Source organism: Oryctolagus cuniculus, chromosome 11 (assembly GCF_051225735.1).
Source record: "Oryctolagus cuniculus isolate XC-2025 breed Fujian yellow rabbit chromosome 11, ASM5122573v1, whole genome shotgun sequence".
In the NCBI taxonomy this organism is placed as follows: domain Eukaryota; kingdom Metazoa; phylum Chordata; class Mammalia; order Lagomorpha; family Leporidae; genus Oryctolagus; species Oryctolagus cuniculus.
The window spans coordinates 41,458,866-41,475,000 of NC_142877.1; the positions used below are offsets into that span (position 1 = coordinate 41,458,866).

The window sequence follows — 16,135 nt, forward strand, 5'->3', positions numbered from 1 at the left end:
TCTTTCTATGAATGAATGATATTAAGTTTCTATCTTACACTTTAAGCAAAGAAAACTGCAGATTATCACAGCTTTCATAACACAGGGAAGCCCTATACAGTGAATAATAATATACTGTATTATTAAATCACAAAACATAATTGTCTTCAAGGTAGAAAGACCATTCATTTTTCAAGAAACAAAAGGTGCTATATATTAACAAGACACTTCAAGATGCAGGATTTCCAGTTAATTTGCAGGAACCATTGGATGCTAAGGAAAATAACTTAAAACTCTTACTGGCAATCATGATGGTTTTAGAGTTTCCTCCAAGGCTATCTTTTAACAACCAAGTCAAAACAGAATCCCTGTAAGGCACAAAAACCTGCTTCTTCTTTACAAGAGGGTTTGCTGCATCCTGAGATAAATCAGCTGTAGAGGGGGAGAAGGAAAAAAAAAGGGGGAAGAGAGGATAATTATTAAAGTTTGTTTTTCACTAATTTCACTTGCAAAAAATCTTGAGGAAATTGCCTCGGTTTGCAACACAGACTTTGAACAAATCTGCCTCGTGCTGCTGTGGCACCATGAGGAGAAAGAGGCGGCAAGGGACGCGCGCAAACCCACCTAAGGCAGAAATGACGTTTCCCAAGGTCACCAGAGACTTGTTAATGTTTCCCCCTTCCTTCAGCCTAACCCCGGTGGCACCGGTGGCATCCGCACGCTCACTTCCGGCAAGATCGACTAAGTGGATCTTGCTCACGGTTTCACATGGCATTTCAGAATCAAATTTTGCCTGTGGTAAGACATAAAAGTGAAACTGAGGAGGTACACAGGGCCCTGATGCTGTTTGCGATACAAATTCTAATTATTTTCCACTCCTCACTGAGATCTCTCGGGGTAAGATTTTGTTTTCATTTTGCCATTTTACTGGCCTTCAACCTGATTACAGAATCTTCCCAAGAGGAACTCAATATGATGGAAGTCTATCATGATGCCTGATGACGCCTTCTCTCAGATCGCTCAGTCGCGCTTGACAAAGGCCTCCTGAGGCCGCAGTGAAATCGGAGACCAGGCTCTGAGGGCCACTCACCAAAGAAAATGGAGGCAAACAAATAATGAGTACTATTCTCTTCCAGGCTCCCCAGCAGTCCAAGCTCAGAGGCGCTCCAAGATGTGACAAATACAGAAAGGTTATCTGACCATTACTTGGTGTTACAACATTTTGCTTTACCAATTACTTTTTATGTGAAACCTAGAAAACTATATTCTCTGCTTCCAAATTCTACCAAAGCTTTATTTTCCCATTGAGTCTTAAACTACATAGCAAATTTGGAACCAAAATGCAAAAACAATACACATTTCGAAAGAAAGGTAAGCTTCTTACAAACTAGAAGAGGTCATAGCCTAAACAAGCAATAAATAGAAAGCAGGAGAAAACTCAGTCAACTACAGTAAATCACATGACAAGGCCTAGCAAAAGGTGAAGAGGTGGCGAATTTTAGGAGTTGCTCTGGGTGATCCTCGACAATTGTTTTCACTTTCGTGCTCTCTGGCCCCCTCACTGGTAAAATGCTGTCTTCCGCTGGCTGATGCCTGCAACTGTAACTGCAGGTGAGGGCATCCCCACCCTTGGAACACATGCACAAGCTGCGACAGGTCCAACAGGTTTTCTTAAGATTGATTTATTTATGTGAAAGGCAGAGATACATAGAAGGAGAGTGGGAGAGAGACAATCTTCTATCTGCTGGTTCACTCCCCAAATGGCCACAACAGAAACCAGAAGGCAGGAGCTTCCTCCAGGTCTCCCACATGGGTGCAGGGGCCCAAGCACCTGGGCCATCCTCTGCTGCCTTCCCAGGCACATTAGCAGGGAACTGGATCAGAAGTGGAGCAGCCAGGACTTGAACCGGCGCCTGTACGGGATGCTGGCACTACAGGCAGGGGCTTAACCTTCTATGCCACAGCGCCGGCGCCTGACTTGGATATTTTTACATTCAGGTGTTCTACTGGCCTTGGAGTTAAAACAGTCACCCTCAGGAATTTCCACATGGCTAGAAGACATTCTCCAGCCCTTGGTCATAATGAATTCCTACATTAGGACTTATAAATGTCCCTTGTCCTGTAACATCATCCTAATCATCACCATCAACACTGCAGGCCAGGCTCCATGGGGCGACAATGGCCTCCAGCCGGTCTCACTCGCAATCCTTTATCTCCTGCAGAGCTCGCCACAGTGACAACTTTGGCTTAATTAAGCACAGAGCAAGTTTTTCCTTATGCCTAGGACAGAGCAAGATGCGTGCTAAATATTTCTTAAGGGGATGCATCCGGACATTTCAAATGACTGTGACTGTAACCACGGAGAAACCCAGAGCGCAGCACATGTTTGACTCTAATTAACAGGAAAATGACAGTCAGTCACCTTTGCCTGCTGCCACTCCTGGTTCAACAGTGATCAGTCCTCAGCTGGTGCTAATCAGCCAGTCATGACCTCCAGGACGGCACCGGACGGCCCCACAGCTGCCTTACCTGAGTGAACTTGATGGTGAAGATGGCATGAGACCTACTGCTGACATCATTCATGCCAGTTGCGGCCGTGGTCCGATTGATATTTCCTGCATCCATAAGTTCTTCCACATCACTGTAATTCTGTACCAAGTGTTTGGATAAATCTGGAAAAAAAAAAGGGGGGGGGGGTCAGGAGTGAAGTAATCACTCTAACATATAGTAAATGGAGTAAGAAGTTTCCCTCTATGAAATGAAATAAGAACTGTCCAAATCTGCTGACTTGATGAAAGATCTTGTTTCTGGAATGTGTTGCTATAAAACCCAGTCTTGGGGCTGGTGTGCAGCAGGTTAAAGCCCCAGCCTACAGCGCCAGCATCCCATATGGGCACCAGTTCAAGTCTCAGCTACTCCTTGTCCGATCCAGCTCTCTGCTATGGCCTGGAAAAGCAGTAGAAGATGGCCCAAGTCCTTGGGCCCCTGCACCCATGTGGGAGAACTGGAAGAAGATCCTGACTCCTGGCTTCAGATCAGCTCAGCTCTGGCCATTGCAATCATTTGGGGAGTGAATCAGCAGAATGAAAGACCTCTCTCTCTCTCTGACTCTACCTCTCTGTAACTCTCTCAAATAAATAATAATAATAAAATAAAAAACAAAACCCAGTCTCGGGAGCTTACTACAAAATCCAGCTCTGTGGCTTACTAGCCGTGGACTTCATGGTTTCAGACAAGTTGCCTAGTCTCCCTGTGCCTCCGTCACCTCGCCTGATCTTGTGAACCTACCACACACAATATTAAGAATGAATATTAGTTTTCAACATCAACCTCATTTGCACCAGTCACAGCATACAGAAGAAAATTGCAAAAGCGTTACATTCCTGCTAAGCCCAAAAATACGTTTTTAAGTCCTTTAAATAAACTGTCATCTTTTTATTTTGAACATTCATATAGTTCCAAAGACAAAAAGTATACTGTGTAAAGAGACCCACTCCTCCCCTTATGCTATAAACCAAATGATATAAGTTTCCCCATTCCCTACTAGAAACAATCCACACAAACACAGGCAATTACATGTATATAAAACATCTCTCTTTCCTCATTTACAAAAACAGTAGCATACCATAAATATAATGTTGTACCTTGCTTTTTAATGTAATGATATATTGAACATTCTGTATTGGTTCATGTGGTTTCTCATTCATTTTTAAGCCTACAGGGCATTCGATTGTATGTTTGCACCATAATCAATTTAACCAGTCTCCTATTGAGACTATAGAAGCTGTTTATATTTTGTTTCCAATTACAAGTAATGCTGCTACAAATAATCTTGTACATAAGTCTTTTCAAATGTCTACCAATGGTTCACAGAATTAATTTTGACAGATAGAACTGCTGAATCAAAACACATTTGAAATTTTGATGCATATTGCAAAATTGTCCTCCACACAGTCAGCATCCCATACAGGACAATTTGCACCCAACAACAGTAACATGTAAGACAGCCTGTCTTGGGGGTGGGTATTAGGCCTGGCAGTTAAGAACCTGGTTGCAAGGCCCACATTCCACACCAGAGTGCCTGGGTTTGACCCCCAGCTCTATTCCTCACTCTAGCTTCCAGCTAATATAGACCCCCACCCCCGGTAGGCAGCAGTGATGGCTCAAGAGAATGGGCTCCTGCCACCATGTGAGAGACTTTGATTGTGTTCCTATCTCCCAGCTTCAGCCCCTGGGCCATTTTGGGCATGTGGAGATCAACCAGTAGAAACTTCTACTCCCTCTCTACCCACATCACAAATAAAACTTAAAAACACAAACAAAAAAAGAGTGCTTCTCTCCCAACACACTCTCCAGTACCATCTATTCAGGCATATGTATGTCTACCAAAGATGGAGAGGAGACAGATATTATCTTAAGTATTTTTATTTTGCTTTTCTCCTTTTTTATGAGCAAGGCTGAGCATTCCATGAGTACTTTCACCTCTCTGAGCAGCCTATCTATAGCCTTTGTCCATTTTTCTATTTGGCCATTGGATCTGCCCTATGGACTTAAAGGAACTTTTCACATATTAGGTAAATTAGTCATTTGACTGAAATTTGAAAATACTTTCTCAAGTTTTGAAGTAAGTTTTTTACTTTGCTTATTACAGGGTTTCTGCCAAGTGTAAAATTTTATCTTATTTTTATTATTTCAAAATTAACATCTTTTCTTGAAGGATTTCGGGCTTCAAATCACATTTTTAGAAGCTTTCCTTCCTCCAAGTTTCTAGAAAAATTTAACTCATGATGTCTTCTAACCATTTTATCATTTCATAATTTACATTTAAATATTTGAACCATTTACCATTTATCCTGGTGTAAAAACTGAACTATAGTACCAGCTTACTTTTCTTTTCCTCCTAGCAGTTCTTTTTAAGATGTATGTATGTATTTAAAAGGCAGAGGGACAGAGAGAGAGATCGTTCATCTGCTGGTTCACTCCTGAAATGCTCCAATAGGCAGGTCTGGACGGTCTCGCACATAGGTGGCAAGGACCCAAGAACTTGAGCCATGTTCCACTGCCCTCCCGGGCACAACAGCAGAAAGCTGTATTGGAAGCAGAGTAGCCAGGCCTCAAATCAGTACTCTGAAGTGAGATGCCAGCATCGCAAGTGGTGGCTTAACCTGCTGCACCACAACACTGGCCTGGCCTCCTAGACAACTGAGTAACCCTTACTCCTCTGATGCTTGAAGAGCACATTTATTAGAAACTAAATCCCACAAGTATCTAGTTCATGCAACAGTTTTTATGGTTTTTGAAATCTGATAAGACAATTAAAAGGAAAACATGAACACACATGCTGAATTAAAAACTCTTAACAATCATAGTTATTCCATGGGCCACAAAACAGCTACTTAGGGTCATACTTTGCTTTCAACACAGAAGGCAACAGCTCAAATGGACATTCAATAAAATATATGCTGGGTCCTATAAGTGTATCTGATATTTTCAGATGAAAACAACCATCAAATATAGGCACATCTTTAAGCCCATGGCCAGTTCTCAGTCTTGCCTCCAAGGAGACACACACGAAGAGCAGCACCCACATGGAAGTGCCTCTTCCATATGTGTCAGATTCCTGCAGGCTGGCCATCACTCAGCCACCTTGTGCACGGTGCGTCGGCTATGCTACAAGGATGGCCTTGTGGCATCCCCACCACTGACTGGGCCACTGCTAGTGTGTCCCAGCACAGATGCTCACAGCCACACTTAGGACCTCTGGCAAGCGCTCTTGTCAACAGACGGGAGGTATTATCTTTCCTGGCCGTATCAGCACTGGGACCGGTGACAATTCACGGCTAAAACACAATGCCACTAAAAGACACTAAAAGACAGATTGTAGGCTCGCTTGTCATGCTTGAGAACACGAGAAAACAATTTCTAGGGATCACCTTCTGCCAGAGGAAACCATTGGGCAGCCTCACAAAACCAGTGAAGGCCAGGGACATAGGAATCCATTAAGTGAACACTGGGAGGTGACGGCTCATGCCATGTCTACTGTAATAAACCAAAAGCAAACACATTTTTGTCTGTCTCAACATAACACTATCCTTTCTGTGTTGGAGAGTGTTGTGTTTACACTGATTTTTAGGCAGAAAAGGGTTAGGAATCAATCTCTCTTACCTTCTACGTAAGGTCCTTCTTTGGGATGCTCACGGACTCTTAAATTGAAGGTCTTAGACGACTTCCGCCTAAGCAGATCTCTCACCCGTTCATTGTAAATTTCTAAATAGCTAAAAAAAGTGTTAAATAGAATTAAATTAAGAAATACAAATCTAGACAAGCATAATAGTCCTAACAGCAAAATGCTTAGCGGCAGCAACACACATTTGTCGGGGAGGTAACTCTGGATTACCCTGGATTGTCTACACAGTGACCCAGAGTGGGGTACAACTGTCATTCTCATTTTTCAGGTGAGGCAAGGGCATTTAGAGTGATATAAATAACTTGTGCAAGGCCACACAGCCACCAAAAGGCCAAGCAGCTATGAGACCCTGGACTGACCAGTCCACACTCATAGCCATTGAGGCAGCTACACTAGCTCCCCACAGGTTTCATTTCAAAGAGGAAAAGTCATGTGAAGCATTCAGATTTATTTGTGTATTAGATTTACAGTGACTCTACCAACATAAAGAATAACAGAAAGAGGCAAGGGGGGCTGGCACTGTGGCGCAGCAGGTTAACGCCCTGGCCGGAAGCACCAGCATCCCATATGGGCTCTGGTTTGAGACCCGGCTGCTCCACTTCTGATCCAGCTCTCTGCTATGGCCTGGGAAAGCAGTAGAAGATGGACCAAGTCCTTGGGCCCCTGCATCCGCGTGGGAGACCTGGAAGAAGCTTCTGGCTCCTGGCTTCAGATCAGCACAGCTCCGGTCATTGCAGCCAATTGGAGAGTGAACCAGTGGATGGAAGATCGATCAATCGATCGATCTCTCTCTCTCTCTCTGCCTCTCCTCTCTCTGTGTAACTCTGACTTTCAAATAAATAAATAAATTTAAAAAAAGAAAGAAAAGAAAGAGGCAAGTACATGGGTGTCTGAGATAAATGCTACAGTGTCTGACCAAGCTGTGTTCTCTCTACCAGCCTCCCAAACCCTAACCCAAACTGAACCAAGGAAGCCACTGAAACCTTACTCTTTTAAGCTCTATGCCCAATTGCCACGGAGTGGGAGGGAAAGAGCAGACTCCCCTGGAATGCAAAGGCCTTATCCAGCCCAGCACCTAAGAGCAAGCCAAGCAGCCAGGGCTCCAACCAAGCTCACACCCAGGCACTCAGGCCACAGGCGCTACCTGACTTCTGTTCGGAAGGATGCCTCATCCCATCTGGTGGTTTCATTTATGCGACTGAAGAGCCCTTCACAGATGCGAGGTATCAAGCCGGAGTCCCCCTGCAATGGGAAGGAGAATGTCACAGCTGTCCCTTCAAATAAAAGCAGCTCTTGGCCGGCTCCGCAGCTCACTAGGTTAATCCTCCGCCTTGTGGCGCCGGCACACCAGGTTCTATTTCCGGTGGGGGTGCCGGTTGCCCCTCTTCCAGGCCAGCTCTCTGCTGTGGCCAGGGAGTGCAGTGGAGGATGGCCCAAGTCCTTGGGCCCTGCACCCCATGGGAGCGTGGTGCGCCGGCCGCAGCGCGCCAGCTGCGGCGGCCATTGGAGGGTGAACCAACGGCAAAGGAAGACCTTTCTCTCTGTCTCTCTCTCTCTCACTGTCCACTCTGCCTGTCCAAAAAAAAAAAAAAAAAAAAAAAAAAAGCAGCTCTTGACTGAATCTGCAATCTGGTGGAGTGAACTCAGATTCAGGGTCTGTCTACATGCCAATCCAGGCCTACCATCCCGAAACCCTCACACACCATTTACCACCCTCACCCCAGGGCAGCAGCCCACTCTCTGCAGTGAGATGCTGGAGCCTTCTGACTTGCACCTGCTGAGGCTATAGTAACACAGTCGACCCGCAGAATCTGAGAGGCATGCATAGGTTCCAAGACTCCGTCATCCCCACAGATAACAAAATCTGAGGATTTTATATTTTTATATGAAATGGCACAGTGGAGCTGGCATTGTGGCACAAAGGGTTAAGCTGCCACCTGCAATACTGGCATCCCATGTGAGCACCAGTTCAAGTCCCAGCTGCTCTACTTCTGATCCAGCTCCCTGCTAATGTGCCTGGGAAAGCAACAGAAGACGGCCCAAGTACCTGGACCCCTGACACCCACATGGAAGACCCAGATGGAATTTTAGGTTCCTGGCTTCAGCCAGACCCAGCCTCAACCATTGTGTTCATTTGGGGAGTGAATCAGCAGATGGTAGATTTCTCTACCTCTGCCTTTCAAATTAAAAAAAAAAAATCTTAGAAATAAAGGTACAGCATTCTTACATAACCTACATGCATGCTCTCATACACTTCAAATCATCCCTATATTACTTGCAATTCCTAACACTGCATCAAAGTTATACAAATATGTGTGTGTATCTATGTGTACATATATATATACACACACACATACATACATACATACATATATATATAGTTATATAGTCCTGTTTAGGGAGTAACAAAGAAAGTGTATACATGTTCAATACAGACAAAAGCACCATAGGTCTAAACACATAGCACACAAATGAAATGCGAGGTGAACAGTGCTCAAATAGCATGTGCTGGAGATAGACGACCCGTGAAACAGCAGGAGGCATTCACTTCCTTGGCATGGACTCAGCACGGGACTCACGGGAGAGGAAACTGAAGTTTGGCTCTTTGGAATCTTTTCAAAGATTTTCAACCTGTGGTCAGTTGAATCTGAGGATGAGGAGGGTTGACCATATGCGGTTAGCAGCTGCTAATTAGTTCAACACAGGACTTACTCGCTTTCAAACAAGGCAGTCTGCAACTGTAGAATCAAGTCAAAGGTATGTTGAAGACGGACCAAGGGAGGTGAAATATACACAAGGCAAAGAAAAATGAGGAAGACCTTCGTAGGTCCTCAAAGTGCTTAGTATTTGTCTCAAAGGTTAGTGACAGGACCACATTAAAACGTGTACCGCATCTCTCCTTTGATGCAGTGTCCCTACACTGGCCTTCCTGGACCACAAGATTGTAATACATCCTATTACCTAGACCACGTGGGTGGAATGCTCAGTAATTCACGTCTCAGCACAGACAAGCTGATGAAGCTCAGAATGACATCAGGTGAAATGATCTTGTTAGGAAACTAAAACTTCAGAGTTGCAACGTTTGCTTCTCGAATCTCCTCCTCCTGCCTTCACTATACTCTCCACCTCCAAAATACAACAGGTATCGTCACTGCTTTAAGACATATTTTGTCTTTGTACTATTCAATCAGTACCAATTCTAGCCAAAGAAAGTTGAGCCTTTCACCATATTTTGGTACTTACTTTAAAGTAAACAAATAAATAAGAATAGTCAAGTGTTTTTCAACTATAAGGTCAGAGAAAAGCAATTTTAATTTATGAGTGTTTTATAAATGTTTAATTTATATCAAATTGCCACTAGAGAATCAACATGCAAAATTTCACTTTCCTCAGAGGCACAGTAGGGAAGCAGGAAGAGAGAAGTGATGATAAAAGGAAAGGTAAAACTTCAAATTATCTGTTCCTTTTGTTTTTTCCTCCCTGCTTTTCAGCGTCAAGGACCCCCAACACAGCACTCATGGACATGTCACAGGAAGGAAGCCAGGTCACGGGCACTGAAAAATCCCATTGGGAAAAGACCCTGTTCTGCTCTAATGTTCTACTTCCAACTGCCAAACCTTTGGCACTGACGACACCACCAGCAGCATCCAGGCAGGAGACCCTCACTCCTCCATTCATTTCCCCCCTCGAGAACCTGCCATGGGTTTGGAAACTAAAACCACGAGCACTATGTCAATCTGGGGAAACAAAAAGCAACATCAAGTGCCCACGAGAACTTTGTTTTAACCCCTCTATATTTGGGCAGCAAGAATAACATCAATGTCTGCTTATGGTCTCATAACTAAGCTTTATATAGTGTGTCTATAACTCTACAAAAACTCTATATAAACTATAAAAAACTTTTGCATGCACTGGCTGGATTGACGTAGTACCTTTCCATCAAAAAGCTACTTTTTTTTACATTTTTTCTTGGTGAAAAATGTTTTGAATAGTTTTTTAAAAGAGCAGACTTCAATAATTTTATTCAAACTGTTGTGTTGGCAGGAAAGGAGAATAAATTACTGGTGGGGCCAGCATACTTTTCTGATAAGATTATGAGGCCTTTAAGAAGGGAAAATGAACTGGGACTTGCATCCATTATTCATGCTTATAAACTTAAAAACTATTTCTAATTTAAAATTTCTCAAAGGAAATTTAGCCCAAGTTATTACTGAGTTTTATCTTATTACTAAAAAATGATCCGAACATGAAAAGCAAGTTAGTACAGACCACACAGATAAAAGAGATAATTCTATTGGAACAGAGAGCGACGATAAGAAAGTTCCTCCCCGTGTGATATAAACAACTTACCGAGCTCCCCATCATGGTGTAGGACTTCCCAGATCCAGTTTGCCCGTATGCAAAGACACACGCATTGTAACCTTCAAATGCAGATTTCACAACGTCTGTGCCCAGGGTTTGGAAAACCTGAAAGCCAAAAGGAAAAACACACAAAAGAGACAATTACTATGAGTTTTAATAAAAGCCCCAGGAGCACTGACAATATTGTTGAATGCCACCTTTATCCCTTAGGGATTACCCTATATACATAAATCACTGTACAGCAGCTATCAACGGAATATGTATGCACCCCCGTTTTTTAATCAAAAGTAAACTTTTCAGGTAAGCAAAAAGCAACACCATTCTTCCTACTTAACAACAACAAAAATTCCTGAAACATAAAAATGCAAACAAGGCCAAGTGACACTCATGTCCCAAAGCAAAGGTGACTTGAATTACATAACTTCAGAATTACATTCAAGATTACATAAACTGATAAAGTTATTCATTCTCTCAGAACCACCAGAAACTAAACATTCAAAACCTGAAGATTACAAGAGCCAGAAATGACTGCCCAAATGATACCCAATCAGAGCCATCATTTTAAGCATCCACCAAGCCATCAAAATTGTTAGTCTCCGGGGCTTCTCCCATTGATGAGTGGGTGCGGATGAGGCTGGGATGGCAGCGCCCCATGTCAGTGTCCAGAAGCTCTTCTTGGTGTCCACCCAGGGTGGGGTGGGTGGGAGAAGCACAGTGTGGATCCTCGGTCCACACCCACAACAGCCTGAGTCCGTGTCCAGGGCACCACAGGACAATCTGGGCAGTGAACGAACAGGGTAAAGTACAAACAGTGCACGTGGACAAGCGATGTAAATGCAACGAATCAAGATGTGAGGTCGTCCTGGTTCCATCCAGCTGGCAAGGGTGACCTGAAGCTTCCCTGTGGCTTCCTGCACTCTCAGGCCAGCAGGAGGAGGGCAGGTAAAACATCTCCCCCCTTCAAAAAGTAAGCACAGCAGGGGCAGAGGAAATGTCAGAGAGGGAAGCCTGGTCAGACTCTCAGCCAGAGCCAGGGGAAGATGAGGTGCTCCCCCCTGTCCAAGGTGGGGGACGAGACCCCACAGGGACATTCAGTCTGTGAGAGGCGCCCTGTTGGCCAACTCATGAGACCCAGATGGGTGAACCACAAAGCCCTCCCCAGCTACTGCCAAACTGCCAAAAGCAGCAGATAGCCAAGTCTTTGAGATGTTCCACTGGCCAAACAGCTACCCGGGTTCCCTTAGAGATGACTGTAAGAGGGGCTGAGAATCCAAGGATCAAGGCTTTCCCAATCTCCCCAGGGGATTTCAAGGTATAGCAAACCTGAAAGGTGGCCCAGAGCACTGGCCTCTGCCAATCAGCACGGGCAACACTGAGAATCCTGTGTGGGGAGCCAGTGCCCCCCTGGGAGACATGTACAGACTGGGTGACATCAGACTAGGCACAGGGAAACCAACTGCCCTGCACAGTTGAGACCTCTGGCGGGACACCCGCACCCCACACAGGGCTGACAGGCCTGGCCATCTTGACTTCATCACCCCATAAACCACGCCCATTGACACTGCTCCTCATCCAGAGACCAGATGGGATGCCAGCACCCTGCCGGCACCACCTTCCTACCTATCGTCTTGTTTGGACTTTGTTTCTTTGATCTCCTCATTAAAAGACTGAACAAGCCATCGCTCCATTTCCCCAGTGACCAGCTCATTCCTTCCGAGTTAATGTTCAGCCACTTCAGCAGTAGGAGCTGCTATTTTCTGATGACTTAACTCTCAGCTACCACAGCAGCTCACATTTGCTGGGTACCTTTCTATACCCACTCAGGGGCTCAGGCACTAATCCTCATAAAGCCCCACAGGGCAGCAGTGTCACCACACCCACCTTTCAGATGAGGAAGCCAAGGGGAGAGGTTAGGTCACAGGGCACTCCAGTGCACGGCAGGGAGCAGCAGAGCCAGGTCGTGCACCCAGGCCTTTCTGAGGCTGGGCCCCTATTACTGTGTCTTCCTCCCACACCCTCTGCGTCACCCAGAACCCCTCCCCACACTTCTGCTGACAAGCAGGAGCCAGGAACTACAAGGATCCAAATCGGCTGTCTGAGATTCATTTTCCTCACCTGAGTAAAAACTCTATTTCTCTAATTCCCTCAAACAAACAACAACAACAAAAAAGAAATATCATGTTTACAATTTCACTAGATAGGAAAAAAGGTTCCCATTATCTTCTCAAACACTAAAAGAAGAATTTTTCTCTCATTGTTTGGTCTGGGGCCTAAAACAAACTGATGGGATATATCATTTCTAAACCTATCCCAAAGGTTTCCAGAACGCAATTCTCCCCTAGGTTAAAATTCAAACCTGCCATCTACTTTATCACTGTATTTTCCAGAAAATTAACCCGGGTGATTTTCTGCACATTCAACGGACTCAGGGAGTTGGAAAAACAGATCCAATAAGTACAGTTCTAAGGTCAGAGACAGACCAGAGCCACTCACTATCAGCTCCAAGAAGCTCACCCAAAGTTGGCACCACTGCCACACCTCCAGGGTTCCTAGGCAAGGACAACGGGATGCCCTATTGCACCTCTCACCAAAGGCTTGGAGCACCAGCTTCAAGCTGATTGCCAGGAAACCCATGGTAGCAGCAGAGCTACACGTTAAGGGGAATCGCCCACTAGAGGGCACTATTAAAACAAGGCCTCTCCCATGTGGCTGGAAGATTGTAGGTCTCAAGTTTCACCAGCTCTGAAATAAGGAACAGGTCACCTGAGACCAAAGTCCCCCTTTGGAGCTTTGAAGAACCCATCAAAAATGGTCTTTAATATGTAATGGTCTTTAATTTACATTATTTAATGGTCTTCAATTTACACTGCTGTGAACTGAAATCGCTCATAGATTTTTTTGTTGGTGGTGTTGCTAACTTTAATTTGGAAGCAAGAAATATTAACAATGGTCACCTTACCTGGTATTTGGTAAACATCAAGGGGCGCTTGCCTTGAGCTACAGTAATAGGTACGACAGACTTTCTCAATGTGCCTTTACATTCTGGTGATGTTCCCAAAACAAGAGCACCAGCATCGTGCCACACTCACACTTGCCCTCGCTTAAGGCAGAGAGACAGCCCCCTTCCTGTGCCTGCAATGGCAGCATGAAGCCCTCATACGTAACAACTGGTGTTGAAATTAGGGACAAAGGGGGATCTTCCCTTTAATGGCTTTTTTTTTTTTTTTTTTTTTTGACAGGCAGAGTGGACAGTGAGAGAGAGAGAGAGAGAGAGAGAGAGAGAAAGGTCTTCCTTTGCCGTTGGTTCACCCTCCAAAGGCCGCCGCGGCCGGCGCGCTGCAGCCGGCGTGCTGCACTGATCCAAAGCCAGGAGCCAGGTACTTCTGGTCTCCCATGGGGTGCAGGGCCCAACCACTTGGGCCATCCTCCACTGCACTCCCTGGCCACAGCAGAGAGCTGGCCTGGAAGAGGGGCAACCGGGACAGAATCCGGCGCCCTGACCGGGACTAGAACCCGGTATGCCGGTGCCGCAAGGTGGAGGATTAGCCTATTGAGCCAGGGCGCCAGCCAAATGGGGTACTTTAACAACAGATATTGTCCTGTACCTATCCTGGCTTTTATTAACATGTGGTTCTATACACAATCAAGCTTACTAACATATCTCAAGGCTTTGCTGACTTTGAAACCTGGTAGAACATCTCAGGTTATTTATCCACCACTGAAGACCCCACACATGAAAGCTAAGTGGTTTTTAAACTCCGGTTGCTTACTTTTAACTTCCCAAAGAGCTAAACTTGCTACTGCTTCCCTGATCTTGACTCCTGTAGAACTCAGGAAATGCCATCTGATCCCGTAAATTAAGTACTACCTGTAAATGAAGTCATTCAGTCAGCAAACATTTACTGTGCCAGGCCCTGTAGTCAGACAACAATCTACCCTCGTGTCCCTGGGCTTTCCCGCAGCACTGTCTCTGTCCCCAGAAAGCCTCAAATTCAGGCTAACAAGGAGGAAGATCCAGTGGTTCCTTAGGAACCTTCAAGCCTCTTCATTCATCCTCTGTTGAAGATGTTGTAGAGCTGGCTACAGAAACTGGCCTTTCCCTCAATCTCCCTCACTGCCACTTCGCTCACATTGCTGTCTTGAAACCAAAATCTGGATTCCATCATCTACAAGATTCTACTCTTCACCAGGCGCTCAGCTCCAGTGCTCACTAACCAAGTCGCCTCGATGCCAAGGTCATCTTCCTCATGCCTTCATTTATTCATGCAATGGGCTGCCCTATCCACCTGCCATCTAGAACATGCCACTCACTCTTTTGTCATCACACCCTTAGAAGCTCCAGGCGCTCTCCACCATCCTGGACATCAACCCCAGGGATTCAGCTGTATTACTACGAAAAGTGGATAGGGTCCACAAACTTGAACGAGTTACTTAGGAATACTGAGTCTCTTCAGTTTAAAGTGGCCATGTCTGGTTCTTTGGGTGAAATGAGACCGCACATCTGAGCACCGAGCACAGGTTCTGGCACCAACACAAACTCAGGCAACATCCTTCCTCTCCTGGTCCCTCTTTCATGGCAGGCACCTCCTCTATCCACGCATCTCCTGCTCCCACTGCTGCCTTTTCTTCTGGTTTCCCCTGATGCTTGGCTCAACATTTTCTGGATACAGTCACTACAGCCCTGTATTTGCAACACTGACCTTGTCTCAAACAGCCAATGTCCTCCACAAACCATTTCTAAACCAACTGCATTCCTCAATGTGAAGGTGCCCACAAATCCCGTGGGATCTTGCAGGCAGTAGGGAAAAGGTCCTGAGATTCCTCATTTCTAACAAATCCCCAGGCAATGTCTATGATTCTGGGGGCACGGACAGACTTCAGGTTGCAAGGAACTAGTAATTTTTTCATGCTCTGTTTTTTAACCTGCAAGGAATACAACCAGCTTGCACAGGACAAAAGCTCTCATCACCACATTTACACATGGAGACCTAAAGCAATGCATCTAAAGAAGCTACTGACCAGCCAGGAAGGGGCCTGGGGCCAAAGTGGCTATTCTTTCACCCACACTGGTGTTCCCCCAACCCCATTCTGCTCCAACACCTAGTTTTTCTCCACTTGGGGAAATATACTTGTCCTTGTGCTCACATGAAATGTCAAAAACAGGGTTTTGATATTCTCCAGGGGCACCTTTGCATCTGTTCTTCTCTGCCCTCTTCACATGTCCATTTTAACCCTGAAACACCCACCAGGCAGGTGTCTCAGACAAATGCCAGCATCATTCTACATTCTAGAAAGATTCAAGATGAAACATTCTTTCTAGAATTCTTCTGAGAAGCTATAATGATCCACATCAGCCAATGAACTGAGACTTGGGTTTGAAGTCTACCTCCTAAAGCTCCACTCCATAGCAGGAACTCAAGGCTGAGGGACTTATTTGCTGGGCTTAAGCAGCACACAAATCCCCCGCAACCCTCACTCCACCCCACAAAATGCTTGCTTGCAGAGCTCCTTCAAGGCAATAGGCATGCCCAAACCCAAGTTTTAAAACAAAATTCATAACTACCATACTCAGAAGTAAAATCAAAAATCAGCCTTTTGAGGTCTGCA

The 16,135-nt window shown here is 45.2% G+C and overlaps 1 protein-coding gene across 7 annotated transcripts in view; it reads right to left on the minus strand.

Annotated features, from left to right (window-relative positions):
* KIF16B (kinesin family member 16B) overlaps positions 1-16,135 on the minus strand; it is a 314,749-nt gene that overhangs the window by 247,879 nt on the left and 50,735 nt on the right. For all 7 annotated transcript variants that reach the window (XM_008256361.5, XM_070052109.2, XM_008256360.5 and 4 more), the window contains exons 4-9: positions 10,517-10,633; positions 7,311-7,408; positions 6,145-6,254; positions 2,509-2,651; positions 604-772; positions 280-411 (exon numbers count right to left, since the gene is read on the minus strand). In XM_008256361.5, the coding sequence (XP_008254583.3) occupies positions 280-411; positions 604-772; positions 2,509-2,651; positions 6,145-6,254; positions 7,311-7,408; positions 10,517-10,633 (769 nt within the window). The remainder of the gene's footprint in view (positions 1-279; positions 412-603; positions 773-2,508; positions 2,652-6,144; positions 6,255-7,310; positions 7,409-10,516; positions 10,634-16,135) is intronic.